The sequence below is a fragment of the Otolemur garnettii genome, unplaced genomic scaffold, assembly GCF_000181295.1.
Source record: "Otolemur garnettii isolate 467f Iridium unplaced genomic scaffold, OtoGar3 scaffold00001, whole genome shotgun sequence".
NCBI classification, from domain to species: Eukaryota; Metazoa; Chordata; class Mammalia; order Primates; family Galagidae; genus Otolemur; species Otolemur garnettii.
Window position 1 is genome coordinate 54,837,460 of NW_003852396.1, and position 15,783 is coordinate 54,853,242.

At 44.1% G+C, this 15,783-nt stretch overlaps 1 protein-coding gene across 1 annotated transcript in view; it reads right to left on the reverse strand.

Moving 5' to 3' along the window:
- The window catches only part of LGR4 (leucine rich repeat containing G protein-coupled receptor 4), a 102,085-nt gene extending 88,147 nt beyond the window's left edge, over positions 1-13,938 (reverse strand). Inside the window, exon 1 of the mRNA XM_003781195.3 lies at positions 13,232-13,938. Coding sequence (XP_003781243.1) covers positions 13,232-13,416 — 185 coding nt within the window. The 5' untranslated portion in view covers positions 13,417-13,938. The remainder of the gene's footprint in view (positions 1-13,231) is intronic.
- Between the last annotated feature and the right edge of the window lie 1,845 nt (positions 13,939-15,783).

The following is a 15,783-nucleotide window of genomic DNA, read 5'->3' on the forward strand; positions in this document are numbered from 1 at the left end:
GTATCATAGGACTTGGATTCTTACTCTAATTCTTACACAAGTGAAATATAAACCTAGATTCATGCAAACCTCCATATGCAAATATTTACAGGGGCTTTATCTGTAACTGCCCCAAACTGGAAACAAAGTAAATATTCCTACACTGGGGAATAAGCAAATTGTAATATATCTATATGAGGAAAATGAGTATTACAAACTGATGTATGTAACATGGTAGAATCTCAAATGACCCAGGGCGAGTAAAAAAGGCAGACACGAAGCCTACACCCTGTTTCATTCAATTTGTATGACATTGAGGCAGAGACAAAGCTATGTAAAGTAAGAGACCCAGAGCAGAAACATGTTCAGCACTTGCCAGGGACACACAAAAATCTGGGAGGGTGACAAAAATTTCTAGATGTTGAGGGTGGTAATGGTCACGTGACTGTACACATTCCAAAACACGAAGAACTGTACATTAATCAGAGTAAATTTTAAGATGAGGAGGTTTGGGGGAGTCCTCCCTATGAATTCATAGTTATGAAAGTCAGTTACATGGTTAGTTAAGGTAAGGAAGATGGATCATCTAAGATTAGGCCATTTATTTTAGTATTAACATATGGAAGCATTTTTTAAAAAGGGAACCTCAGGGCTGGGCGCCTGTAGCCCAGTGGTTACAGCACCAGCCACATACACTGAGGCTGGCGGGTTCCAACCCGGCTCAGGCCTGCTAAACAACAATGACAACTGCAACAAAAAATAGCCTGGCCTTGTGGCGGGTGCCTGTAGTCCCAGCTACTTGGGAGGCTGAGGCAAGAGAATCGCTTAAGCCCAAGAGTTGGAGGTTGCTGTGAGCTGACACCACAGCACTCTACCGAGGGCAACAAAGTGAAACTCTGTCTCACAAAAAAAGGGGGGGAGGGGGACCTCAAATAGAATTTGTCAAGAACCATAAAACAGAAACTTTTGAAAACTGAACTTCCCAAGAGCCAACAAATTGAAAGGAAATCTATTCTAATCAAGAACTACAAAAGGGATTATGCTTATGAGAAAATGTGAAAGGCAACAATTTCTATTCGCATGTTATTTTGCCACTTTTGTTCAGTAATGATACCAAAAACAATCAAAAATACATGAAAGACATGTCTATAAAAATTTAAGCATTAGGCTACATCTGGGATAAAATGATCAACAGGCGCTCACTTCCTTTTCACCAAATCATCAACATCTGTCAAAACCAGTCCCCATATCTAGAAAACAAGGAAACTAGAAATTCAGTCAGGGGCAACCTGAGGGCTGGAAAAGACCCCAACAACGTAAATGTCATTATTTCCTCTGCAATGTCAGGAATCTTCCCATCTTTGGATGTCATAGTTTTTTTTGTTTTTTATTTTTTCCCTCCTCGTGGGATGCTACCTTAGCCAGAGTGGCCCAAGTAGCAAACTCTCTTAACGCAGATTAAGAGCTGAGAAAGACAAGAATTAAATAACCCTTCCATTCCATGTTCTCAGCTCTTTGTCACCCCTCCACACTGCAGATTCAGAGGCTACAAAGCAAAACCCTTAATGCTTCTTGAAACTGAGTCACCCCCGCCCCCCAAAGAAGACCAATACCATACAGCAACAGAAACCTTTAAATGTCAACCCAGCAGTATTTGGCTAGCATGAGAATGATCAATTGAGGTCTTTTGGTAGACAGACAAGAAGATAAACACAGAGGCAGACAGTCCCCAAGGCATACTCTACTGGGAATTCAAGCATCTGCGTTCCCAACCCAGACCACGTATCAAATCTGGAGGAGCAGCACCCAAATGCCTTGTATGTCTGCAGGCAGGCACACATGCACACACAAATTTCTCCTTGGTAAAAACACATGATTACTCCACCGTGGAAGCAGGCCACATGAACTTAATTCAAACTCATGTTAGAAACTGATGTATCCAAAACACGGGAGATGACGTTCCACAGAATGTAATGGGGCTCTGGAAAACACAGTTCAATTACTGACACTAGAGCCTGTGGTTAGTGCACAAATTTGCCAACCTATCAAGAAGTATGACGAGCCTTCTGCTGCATGCCCTCACAGCCCCCAACTCTGTTTGTGAAGCGTAGGAATGAAATATTCCATATGTTTTCTTTGTCAGGGACATGGCTATTGAAAGCAAGGCTGTGGTAGTCTCCCTGCTGAGGGACTGGGTCAAGCTATTCATGTGTAACCAGGCAGATGTCAAGATGGTAATGAGAAAAACATCTCAAACATTTCTTTTTCTTTCTTTCTTTTTTTTTTTTTTTAAAGAAAGAGACCCAGGGTCGAAAATGCACAACTGTATTTGAAACCCTGAGCCAATCTAAATAGGTTGTGAGCACCACTGCCTATGTTAGCTTCTTTTTGGCTTTATACTCAGGTTCAAATCAAGTCCAAATCAAAATTTACAAAAATCCTTCTCAGAAACTTAAAAAACGTAACTGGGCTGATAAGCAGGTCATATAACTTTGTGGAAGGACAAAAGATTTTCAAGAAAGAATTGTAATTCCAAAGTTAACTTTTAGGAAAATAACTTTATCCATAAAACACAAAAATTAATCTCAAATGCGAAAAACAAACAAAAACCACAGTTATTCAATAACCAGTAAATACTTAAAAGATAGACTCAAGATACTTAAAAAGTTCTCTCATGATATGACTATTTCTAGAACCACAGTGATTAGAAAAAATAAGAATGCAGCTACTTCATCTATTCTGAATAAATCTTATCCATCCCCCAAGTGATCAAAGAAACTCCAGGGCATAAGGGTTCCCAAAGAGTTGAGTTAGGATTTAATGAAAATCCTCAGCGTTCCAAAGTTTGAAAGTAGAAAATCAGCACCTTAAGATTACACTGTCTTTAAAGGAAGAGGCTATAATGTCTGCTTGATTTGGGGAGAAACACTGAGGTCCCCTGACTGGACAGCACTTCTCTACTGGACCAGTCATCTCAGGAAGGTAGCACCAAGAGAGACCCAGGGTAAAAAAGTCCCACTTCCCCAGGCTCTTTCCTGGAGACAAACTATATCTCCTCACCACCAGCTTTTCATGTTAGAGGGCAGTAGCACCACTTACAAGAAGAAATTTTTACAAAAACTAAATACTACTGTTTCTCCACCAGAATCTTTTTTTTTTTTTTTTTTAAGAGACAGAGTCTCACTTTGTCACCCTGGGTAGAGTGCTAGGACGTCACAGCTCACAGCGACCTCCAGCTCTTGGACTTAAGTGATTCTCTTGCCTCAGCCTCCCAAGTAGCTGGGACTACAGGTGCCCGCCACAATGCCCGGCTATTTTTTTTGTTGCAGTTTGGTTGGGGCCAGATTTGAACCCGCCACCCTCATTATATGGGGCTGGTGCCCTACTCACTGAGCCACAGGCATCGCCCTCTCCACACCAGAATCTTCAAGGATTTCTGAATGAAAAGCCTGGTAGAGGAGTCGCCTTTTTCCCCATTAGCACAGTGGCTCACAAAGTTATTACACATACACACTGCCTAGTCATTCCCAGGAGAAATGACAAGAAATATGTTCCCTAGGTGTCACTGGAGCTGATCACACTGAAGACAATTTCCTAGGTGCCACCCTGAAGATGAAGCAAGCTCCCTCTCCTCCCAGATGGGAAACGTGAAGTCCAGAGGGGCTGAGTGACTTGCCCAAGCCCTAGAATGCCCCCCTGAACTCAGGGAGGAGGGGTCTTGATTCCCTGTGCCATCTTCAATCAATCACTAAACCATCTTTGAAAGGCTGTTCACAAAAATATGTCTATAAAAGACTGGGGTGTCAACAGGGACATAAATAGCCTGTGACCATGGACTCAAATTGACCTTGGAGAACAGAAGGCCAACAAGAGAACATTTCTTTATAGAAAAATACTAAGATTTTTTTAAAAACTAATCAAATGAGTTGAGCTAGCACACGGAGCACAGAAAAGACAATATTCCCTTTTTATGAACTCAGATCAAATTATATGAGAATTCTGTGTATACTCCAGATTCTGTGAGATAAGGAGATCCCGAAAGGCAATTAAAGGGCAGTATCACATTTAGAAAATGCAAAGACTAGATTAATTTAGCACCTAAAATGGAAGGCTGAAGAGGCTGTGAATAGTTAAGTTGCCCCTCATCACCACCACTTCTACTGAAAAGAAAAGAGCTGGTAGGATAGTTCCTAGGGTACTGAGTTCTCTCATTCTCTGGAAAATTCTGCAAGAATGCAGCTCTCTGCCTGCACACAGAAGTGTGTGGAGCCTCTTCTCGGACCATGAGTCTCTTCTCTCATGAAAATATCTGTTCTGCCCAGCACCTGCAGGTATTATCCTTATGGCTTCCTTAAGGCCTTCTAAGCATGAACCTTATAGCTTAGGGAAATGGAAAATAAAACCAGAAGTTAACCAATGGCAGAGTTCAATCCCTAGAGTTTCAGGAAAGACACTGCCAAGTGGGAAGCACACGTCCCATTCTGCAACTTTGAAACCAGACAAGAGAGCGAGAACTATAAAATCCATCTCTCTGGGCTCTAATCAAGCTCTTTAGGGGAAGTGTGATGTCACCCTTTGTACTAAATGACTCTGCCTTTACACTAAACTCTACCCAAGGGACCTCACAGCCCGAGGGGAGTGCAGAAGAAGGACCTGAAGCAATCCCAGGCACATTCCTTAGCCATGTCCCCACTGCTTCGAGGTAAAGGAACCATCTCCCCACCAAATGTATGTCACTCTTCTTAGGAAGGAAAAGTTCCCCAAATAGAACTTTAAAAATACAAGGAAATAGGGAGAATCTAACTCATGATTTTTCTGGATAATAGGTTCTACATTCTGATTGAAATATCAAGAATATTTTGTTATTAGGGTAAAAGGAAATTCTTTCAAGGGTCAACTTTATTTTTAAAACTTTGTAACAAAGGGGGGGGTCACAGTGTGTGACACACGTCTTGGAGGCAGGACACAATTATGAGAGAGATTTTACCTAACAAATGCAATCCGTGTAACGTGGGTCTCAGGACCCTCAATGAATCCCTGACAATAAAAAAAAAAAAAAAAAAAAAAAGCTGCATTCTCCCAGTATAAAAATAGAAAAACCAGCTAAGGAGGTTTACATAGTCTTTTTCAAAGATGTATTTTGATGCAGAATATATCAATCAAATTAAATATAAAGGATAAAGTCTCACTAAATGTCTTGTATTAAGTATGCTTCTTCCACACATTTTCTCACCAGCACAAAGTCCAGGCTAGGATCTAAAGGCATACCCCAGTCTTGGCCCAGCTGCCTCTCAAATATCTATGTGCTACATTTCCTTACATGGATATGCTTTTATTTTTAGGCTCCAACATGTTGCCACAGGAAGGTAGTTCAATGTTTTACCCATAACACCTTTGATGACAGAAAGCTAAGGAATATATTTTTTTATTTTTTGGAGACAGAGTCTCTAGCTGTTGCCCTGGGTAGAGTGCCATGATGTCGCAGCTCACAGCAACCTCCAGCTCTTGGGCCTAAACGATTCTCTTGCCTTAGCCTCCCAAGTAGCTGGGACTACAGGCGCCTGCCACAAGGCTTGGCTATTTTTTGGTTGTAGCTGTCATTGTTGTTTGGCGGGCCCGGGCCGGATTCGAACCTGCCAGCTCCAGTGTATGTGGCTGGCGCCTTAGCTGCTTGAGCTACAGGCACTAAGGCAGGAATATATTTTTTTAAAAAATATTTTAACATGTTCCTCTTTTGGACCTAGACTATTAGAAGGACATTCCTAAACTGCATACACTTGCATCTAAAGTAAGAGATGCATAATGCCAAGCCTTGTAATGAGGGAAGACATGGTTAGTTTGCTTTTCTTGACAAGTAAAATACACAATAGTACAAAAAATATGTTTTAGAGACTAAAAACAACCAACTCACACACTCAGAGTTTTTTTTTTTTTTTTTTTGAGACAGAGCCTCAAGCTGTCCCCCTGGGCAGAGTGCCGTGGCATTACAGCTCACAGCAACCTCCAACTCCTGGGCTCAAGCAAGTCTCCTGCCTCCGCCTCCCAAGTAGCTGGGACCACAGGCGCCCGCCACAACGCCCGGCTATTTTTTGGTTGCAGCTGTCATTGTTGCTTGGCGGGCCCGGGCTGGGGATTCGAACCCACCACCTTAGGTGTACGTGGCTGGCGCCTTAGCCAGTTGAGCTACAGGCGCCGAGCCCACACTCAGAGTTTTAACTGCCTGAACATGACACAGAATACTTCAGTACACTTTAAGAATCTTGCTAAAAATAGCCCAGCCATACACAAAGTTTAATAACAACTATGGGTCTATGTGTAGGTGAATCCAGAGTACACTACTACACAATTACATATTGCTATTTAAAAGGGGAGTTTGGGTTAGGCGCCTGTGGCTCAAGTGGCTAAGGCGTCAGCCACATACACCTAAGGTGGCGGGTTCGAATCCAGCCCGGGCCTGCCAAAAACAATAATGACGGCTGCAACCAAAAAATAGCCAGGCACTGTGGCGGGTGCCTGTGGTCTCAGCTACTTGGGAGGCTGAGGCAGGAGACTCACTTGAGCCCAGGAGTTGGAGGCTGCTGTGAGCTATGATGCCACAGTACTCTACCCAGGGGGATAGCTTGAGGCTCTGTCTCAAAAAAATAAAAAATAAAATAAAATAAAAGGGGAGTTTGAGTGCTAACTTGCTAGAGTCTTTGGAAATTGAGAAGTTATCAACCATATACAAACTGTAAGAGCATGCTCTATCTCATGTTCAGACTGATTTTCTTAACTCAGTTTTGAACTCACCCAATTCCAAACAATAGAGCTGACACCCAACATACAAGTTTGACCATCAGGTGCTTAAAGGCACAAAAGAAATGTCAAGAAAGGCAGACAAATTAGCCATTGTGTAAGAGTACTGATTTACTAAATGCCCTACATTACTTTTTTTTGTTCACTGACATGATTTAAAATTACAGCATTTTATCATCTTCAATCAAGCTTTTAAGAAAACCACACTTCACGGAACAAAGTTGGGGGGGGAAGTTCATGTTCTTTTATATGTAGGAAAATAAGCTTGAGCATTGTCAAAAACTTGAAGGCCATACAGGACAGTTAAGTAGCAAACCGGATAACCTATTTCTAAACCCCAAATCCTGAGATCTAGTTAAAAAAATTAAAAGAGCAAAGCTGCCTTATCAAGAATACTCTTAAGTTTTATTACTTCTATATTTCAGAGTTAAAGGCACCTGGGTATCCCAAACAATTCTGAGCTTTAATAGATATTTATATCTGTCTTTAATAGAGAAAAAGTGGGAGACAGTCCTACAAAGATTTTAATAAGTCACTAAACGATTCTTACAACTTAAAAATCCAACACAGATTCGCAGACATTCAAAGCACAGCTCAGAGATACTGGCCATCATCTAGTCAAATATCCATCGTCTATTGATAAGAAAAATGAGAGTAAAAGGACAGACACAACCTAGGAGACCAGAAACGATAACCCAAACATGCAGGCTGCCAGTTCTTTCCATTATTATAGAGATTACTAAAATAAGAGTCTGAGAGACAGACAGACTGACAGAGGCCAAGAAATGCCTCAACCTGCCTGGATCCACCTACAAATGCATAACTTTGATCTTTAAGAGATTAAGCTGTCAAATGTTACTTTACAATTGTAACGTTAAGAGCCAAGTGCTTGGACATTAAATATCCGTGATACAGTAACTGGTATAAGCATTCAGTTTGCCTGGAAATCCTGCAGTATTATTGGTTAACAGAAGCTTGCAGGAGCACAGGAAAATTACTGGTTGAAGTCCTACCTGCTGCTCAGATCACATCGGGGACACTGTTGCCTTATAAGACAGTGAGTTCCCTACTAAATGGAAATATTCCAGCTGAACTGGACAACTGGGGGAGAATTTAGAATCTCCTGGGTGTGTGAGAGATTTTAAGATTTACATGCCTATATATCATTTGACACAATAGAGAGGACCCAAGAAATGTATAAAAATCAAATTAAATAAAAGCAAACCTCTTGGCTGTAGGAGTTGTTGACTTCTGTGTTTTATAGATGGGGAAACTAAGGCCCTGCAGGGTTAAGGATGAGATTATGAGATTCTTTCCAGTACAGATGATGGCCAGTATCAACTAAGGCCCTGCAGGGTTAAGGATGAGATTATGAGATTCTTTCCAGAGCAGATGATGGCCAGTATCTCTGAGCTGTGCTTTGAATGTCTATGACTTACTAATAGATCTGGAACCCAGCTCTCCATAAGCCTGCCAGAGTGTTCTTTCCTGTCTTGTACTTACAGAGGACCTAGAGGTTCACTGGTTTGGAAAATAAAGAGTCAATATTTTAAGATGTTTTTATATTGTCCTTGTTTGTAACAAAGTTCATTTATATATAAAACTAATACATCTCTAGAAAGACACCACACAAACTAAGCTAATATTGCAATTTACGGATAATTCAGAAATCCAGATATCAAAACTCTACCATCAATAAAGTACAAACATTTAGCCACTGATGATTATTGGCCTAACCCGCCATAGAATACATAACAGATATTAGAAGATACATAAGAAAATACTTTCAAGTGGCATTAGTAGAAGAAGGTGTTTGTTGTAGTGGGAAAAAAAAAATACACTTTAGGGAAGAATCTGAGATGTTTCCAAAAGAAGATTTTTTCTTTTTTTTTGAGACAGTCTCACTTTGTTACCCACCATAGAGTGCCATGGTGTCATAGCTCACAGCAACCTTAAATTTAAAACTCTTGGACTTAAACTATTCTCTTGCCTCAGTCTCCCAAGTCGCCGGCACTACAAATACCTACCACATGCTCAACTATTTTTTTAGAGATGGGGTCTCACTCTTGCTCAGGCTGGTCTCAAACGCGTGAGCTCAGGCAATCCACCTGCCTCAGCCTCCCAGAGTGCTAGGATTAGAGGCGTGGGCCACCTCGCCCTGCCTCCAAAAGAAGATTCTTAAAAAACACTTCAAAGCCCTTCGGGAAACTCAATTCTATATAAAAAGCTCGACAACCTGCTCACGTACAGGATACACACACTGTGAAGGTTTGAGAGATTATGACTAATTATATGGAAGTAAGGACGTTGAGTAACTTTTTGTACAGTATCCAAATTACTGAAACAGAGTGATTTTATTTTCCAAGTGTTAAGCCATCCCCACAGGAAACAAGCAGGGCTATTCTACCCTAGCTAAGAGCCTTAGCTAGTCATGCATTCTGCAACAAGTCTCCATGGCAAATTTCCTAACACATACTTTTAAACACAAAGAACTCCTCTCCTCCAAGTGAGTGGTAATAAATAGGCTTGTGCAACTTCAACTACAACGATATTCAGCTGCTCCTGGGATCTTTCTATGTGAGGATCATAACCTCATTATCACCTTGCCATCTTAAAATTGTGTGAAAACAAAAAAATCATAGAACTTCTGGAAGCAAGAAATAGACTTAGAGATAATCTTGTGAATCTAATTGCTTCGTTTTTCAGATGAGGAAATCGCCACCAGGACAAAAAAAAAAAAAAAAAAAAAAGTGGAATGACTTGCTCAAGGCCACACAATTACTCAGTGGCACAGTAAAGGCTGTGATTAAGTGCTCAGATCCACCACTCTCTTCACAAAGCCACACAAGTAGTCTTTTTTTTTCTCTTTTTTTTGCAGTTTTTGGCTGGGACTGGGTTTGAACCTGCCACCTCCAGCATATGGGGCCGGCTCCCTACTCCTTGAGCCACAGGCGCCACCCCACACAAGTAGTCTTTACAAATCTTATAACCACATGCCAGACATAATCTAGGATATGAAAATTTGTGCTTTGGACCTACATTTCTCAAATTTTGTAGCAATAACATACTAGAAAGTCCTCATTAGTACAATGGTTTAAAAACACACACACCCCCCACCAGAGGGCTCAGGTCCATATTCCTCTCCCCAGGACTTCTCTTTCTCCCTCAATCTTGGAATGTAGGTGATTAAGAGTCACCTTGTTAGCACTAATATGGGAATAACCTTGAATCCTTTCAATAAAATAAACTTTGGAATTTTAGTATTCGTAAGATTTCCGCCTTTAACACCTCAGGGTACACTGTGACAAGCCTGTGCATTGTGATACACGATTGAAAACTGCTGTTTAAAAACATAGTAACCACAGGTGCAGCAAGTGACCTGAACACGGGTATACCATCAGCAATACTGAGGATTACACTTGACTCTGTCCCCACACTCTGGTAAAGTGACTTTCAACAGGAAATAGAAATGGTTAAACAAGTTTAAACGAGCCTGAAGGAGAAGGTATCCTTTCTCTGGGGCCTTCTCAAATCTGGACTAAAGGCTAAATGCTGAGAAAGCTCAATGTGACAATCCCACGTGGGAGTGGTATCTGAATCCCAAGCTCCAGTTCTGCTCCTCACTGGGGCCTGGCATCTAAGTGCCTCCTATTTCCAGGCTGTGTGGACTCCTGAGTGAAATAGAATCCCTGGTCTTTGTCAGTCTCAGGGTCTCTATAAGTAAGATGTACATATCCCCAAGACAGGTGGAAAATACTATCACTGGACAAGCCACTGAAGAATAAGAAGGATATAAAGAACCCTGATTAATAATTATACTCTTGCTTGCAGTCCTGGTAAGGAGGCTGAGGCAGGAGGATTGCTTGAACCCAGGAATTTGAGGTTACTGTGAGCTAGGCTGAGGCCATGGCACTCTAGCCTAGAAATGGTTAAACAAGTTTAACGAGCCTGAAGGAGAAGGTATCCTTTCTCTGGGGCCTTCTCAAATCTGGACTAAAGGCTAAATGCTGAGAAAGCTGAATGCGACAATCCCACATGGGAACAGAGTTAAGACTGCCTCAAAAAAGAAAAAAAATTATACTCTCATCTTTCTAACTTCTAATTTTGTGTTTGTAATTTCATGTATAGCTAAATAGGCTGTGGGACACATTCTCCAGAAATTAGGACTAGGTGTATGAAAGCTTAGGGACCACAGTCTAGTCTCTCCATCTGCTGAGTATGGCTCAGGGAGGCAGATTGGAAGTACTGAGAAAGATACCCAAGTGATTCTAAGGTCCTCCAACATCAAATGGAGTGTACAGACTCACAGAAACGGCCTCTCTTCATAGGCTTTTGAGAATCATGGGACAAGCTGGTTTGCAAATATACTATCCTTGAAAGCCCCTTTGGAGAGGATGATCATATATGCTATTTGGGGAAGGGGTGTGAAATGAGTACTCAGATGAAATAAGGTGTTAACAGACTATACAGTCCCTCTACCTACTGGTCATCTGTACAGGTGGTGAGCAGACAGAACACATTTGCTCGCCCCTGCAGCTCAGAAAGTGCTATGATAATGCTAGACACTCACCCAGACCGGTGCTGATTATTTTTCTGCTTCCCAAGCCATGAATAGTAACTTTCCTAGGCCCCAAAGCTGAAGATACAACAGTTCCCTACCTTCAATGAGTTCTATAGGAAGGTGTCTAATGCTAGTCTAGAGAAGAACATGCTCTCATAAAAACGTAGTATTTCTTTGTGATTTTAGGTACTAATGCAAAACAGCCCTTTTTCTTTATAGAGTCTACTTATTAAAATTCAAAGAATCTACGAAACAAGGTCTTTACACAGCTAGGCAAAATAGTAAAATTATGCTTTCCTATGATATGGAGAGTCTTGAAAGAGGGTCATGTAAAGGCATCTTTATAAATTTCCTACAAGTTCCTAGAGAATTTCGGGGAAGAAACAGTCTGGACTCTCCAACCAAGTCGTCTTTCCCTCACTCAACCGGCTCTTGGCTCAACTGCTCCCACTTCATATAACTTTGTGAACAAAATGCTCTAGACTGCAAAGTTAACTATTTTGGTGCAAAGTTCAACTTCACTGCGCTAAAGAAACATGACTTCAAATACAAAACTAATCTGAGACAAGGAAAAAAGGGGAGAGAGGCGCTGCCAGAAGAATGAAACCGGTTCTGAGAGAGCAAGCCTCCAGGCTCACTGTAAGTCTGTCCCAGAGGAGGCCAGGCGAGAACACCTTGCCACCACCCACTTGGAAAAGCAGCGCTGGGGCCTGCATAAAAGGGATTTCTTCACAGGGACTGTTATTCCTTTAAAACTGTCTATTTCTAAGAGGTCCCTTTCAGTAGCTGCAAGGTAAAAGGAAATTCCCTCTACCCAAGGGCCCCTCAGAAGCCCTTCCTCTCTCAAACAGCTCTTTCACTGCTCCTGATTCAATCATTCATTTGGCCACACCACACAAGAAGGAAGAACAAGCGCACACAAGCCGTGCACTCAATTACCCTATTCTTCCTCTATTAGTGGCATTTGCCAACACCACCTCCAACACCTATTTCACATTCCCCTTCTCTTCTGAAGGGAAGGTCTAAAACTCTCAGGTCCCTGTTTGAAGAGGGAGATTTTGCAAGTCAGAAACATTTGAGTGACTCTCCCGACCTCAAGCAGCCACAAGGAAAGTTCTGCTGGTTGTTTAAGGCAAGGCAGAGAAGCGCTGCCTACCTGGCGCCCTGGGCTGGTCACAGGCTCTGGCACTCTGCTTCTGTCCCAGCATCCTGTACCTCAGTCAGGGCAGCGTGCCTTCTTCAGAAGCCCTCAGTGAGTTAGAGTATTTCACCGAGGAGCCTATAATTCGCCCTTGTTTTCTCCAACTCTCCTGCGTGCCCCAGAACCCTGGCGTTCGTTGGTGATGGGTCTAGAGTGGAATTGGGCCGAAGTGCCAAGTCGCACTACCTGGCTGGGGCCAATCTGGAAAAAGATTCGCCCCGACTGAGGTACAGGTGTTTCTTCTGCACACATCCTGGAACCCAGGAGGGTCCAGGTGCTTCCCCACGAAGCGTGCCTCGGTCTGAGACCTAGGCCAAGCTCTCGGCGCCCTCACTCCTGCCAGTGGCTAAACTCTTGCCAGCAGAGCATGGGCCCGCGTGAGAAGGGAAGGTCACGTGAAAAGGCTGCCAGGGGCAAGCGTTTCCAGATTCTTCTCTTCTTGGCCCCAGATGCATCCGGAGTTAGAAGGGTGGGAGTGTACTGGGCCCCCAAAGTCTGGCTACCCGCCTCCCGGACCCTGACTGGAAGAGTTTGGAAAGCCCGCGGCGCGGGGTTGGGTGCCAAGCACCCCACACACACAGGTGACCGGCGTCGCCCCCCTCTCCGGGCCTCCAGAGGGGTGGGGTGGGACTGAACCCTGGCTCCGCCCCCGCAGCGCCCCCCTTGGGTCCCCCAGACCCGGTGCCCGCACTCACAGCGCTTGGGTGAAGGCGCTGAGCCCCTCGGGCACGGCCGTCAGCCCCTTCCCGGAGCAGTCCACCCGACGGTCGCCGTCGCAGCTGCAGGGCGCCGCGCAGAGAGGCGGCGCCGCGCCGCTGGGCCCGGCCGAGCCGAGCAGCCCCAGGGCGAGGAGGCAGAGCAGCCCCAGCGGGCCCGGCATTGCTGCGGCCGCCTCCCGCGCAGGCCTCTCCCGCGGCGCCGCTCGCTCTGCGCGCCTCCGCTGCCCTCCGACGCCCCCCGCCGCCCCCGGGCAGCCGGCCTGCGGGCTGGGGCGGGGGCTCCTGTCCCTCGGCGGTCCGCGCGGGCTTGGCCCCTTCAGCAGTGCGCCGCAGCAGCAAAGGGACGCGGCGCTCCGGAGTTTCGCCCTTCCCGCTGCTCCATGGAAGCGCAGAGGCAGCCCCGCTCCTCTGGCAGCTCAGGCCAGCCCGGCCGGCCCGGCGCGGCTGCGGGGGCCGCGCTCTGCCATCGCACCCGCCTCGCTGCCCCCGGCCTCACGCCGCAGCCGCTCTTCAAGGTTGCGGAGCGCAGCCTTCAGCCATGCCGGCCCCTTGCCGCAGCCACAGCCCCGGCTCTCGCACAAACACCCAGACTCTCGCTCGCTCTCGCCCTGCAGCGACTCAGGCTCTTCCCGTCCTTTCCCTTCTAGGGTTGCACGCTCGGGTTCTCAAGCCCCCGGCCGCTGGGTTATGCAAATCGCTTAGGTACATGCAAAACTAACCCTTCTCCCGGAGCGCCATTGGCCCAGGGAGGTCTCGAGCTCATTACTATGCAGGCAGGGGAGCCGCCATTGGCCAAGAGTGCGGCCAGAGGGGCGTGCTTCTCGGGCGTGAGTGACAAGGTGGTGGTTGTGGCGGTGGTGGTTCAAGGCAAAATCCCTGACTTGGCTGAATTTGCGTGGCAGGTTGCGGATTGAAGGTACAAGAAGCACAGGAAAATGAGGAGGCTGGTTTTTCCCTCTTCCACCCGTCTTTTTCTTCCTCTACATAAATTGGATCTCCTAAATTGGATGATCTGAAAAGTAAAACTTGCCTCCAGCGTTCAGTTAAATTTTAAATGACTTTCCGCGGTTCCAAAGGGTGAGGATGTTGGGAGCAGTGCAAACAGGGGGAAAAAATTGAAGGGAAAGAGGAAAGTTTCCCTCAATGTGACACAAATCTTTGGGGTTTCAGCTATATTCTAAATTACAAGCGTACCCCCTCTAATGACTCGCTTTACCTGGAATCTTGGTACTCATCTTGACATACCCCTGGTGGCTTAATCTTAAATTGATACAGAGAGGGGTTTGATGGCCGCAAATCAGACTGCTTTCTCATACACTTTAAAACCCTGAAACACACAGGGATGTTGTAAGGGTCAAAGGAGGTGGTATTTCTGAACAGTGGACAATTTCTCCACACAGCAAAACATTCGAATGGGAAGTGACTACCTCTGAGAGGCCAACGCCAGCTGCAGCCTTGGTGTTAGGTAATTACCAGCATTCCCTCTTCTGGACTTTGAGTCCCTATGGTCTAACAGACCACAAAGAATCATTATCTATACCAATTACTGCTGTATGGCCAGCTCCTTTCTTGCTTTCTGCTGTGCCATTAGCTTGTCCTACTCTATCGTGGAGACATTCTTATAAATAAATTAAAGCAAGCAGGGTTGGAAATTGTCACCATCATCTAAAATTACCTAGTTGTCTCATATAAATAAAATTCATTAAAAAATCGGAAGCAAGGTAATCACATGTATAAAATTAAAAATTTCCATCACCTTTGTATGTAGTTTATACTAAAAATAATGGGAAGTTGGCACATAACTAACATATTAATACCACACATTTATCTACGTGATAGAAAGTCAATAAATACAGACATGCTTTCACTTCACATATTTCCTCTTGGAGTGGAAAGACAATTTAAAGATAGTTGGACAACCCTCTGGTTTTATAGATAAAAAATCTGAAACTCTCAGATGTTTTACTCTGCCCAACATGGCCACAGAGCAGTTCCCAGGCTCCTGGATTCTTGTTTGGTGCTCTCAGATTCTTCCCTAAATAAGCTTTCACTGTCTAAATCATTTCTATTTTTTTCTAGCAACTGTCATAAGCAAATGAAATGGGCAAAAATTATAAAGTTAGTTTCTCTAATCGATGCCTTTAAGATCACTTTTAACACTAAAAGATGACAGAATTTTCCTTGCCCAAATATCACTTTCTCCTGCTCTTTTTAAGATGATAAACTATCTCGATTAATTTTATTTCTGCCAAATAACACATTCCCTTTCTTTCACAGTGGTGGTTTTCAAAATTAACCAGGCGTTGTGGTGGGTGCCTGTAGTCCCAGCTACTCATGGGAGGCTAAGGCAAGAGAATCACTTAAGCCCAAGAGTTTGAGGTTGCTGTGAGCTGTGATGCCATAGCACTCTACCCAGGGCAACATAATGAGACTCTGTCTCAAAAAGATAAATAAATAAGTAAATAAATAAATGTGGTTGAAGATCCCTTTGCAGCCCTCTCAATCATATTCCTTTCCTTCTTTCTCTC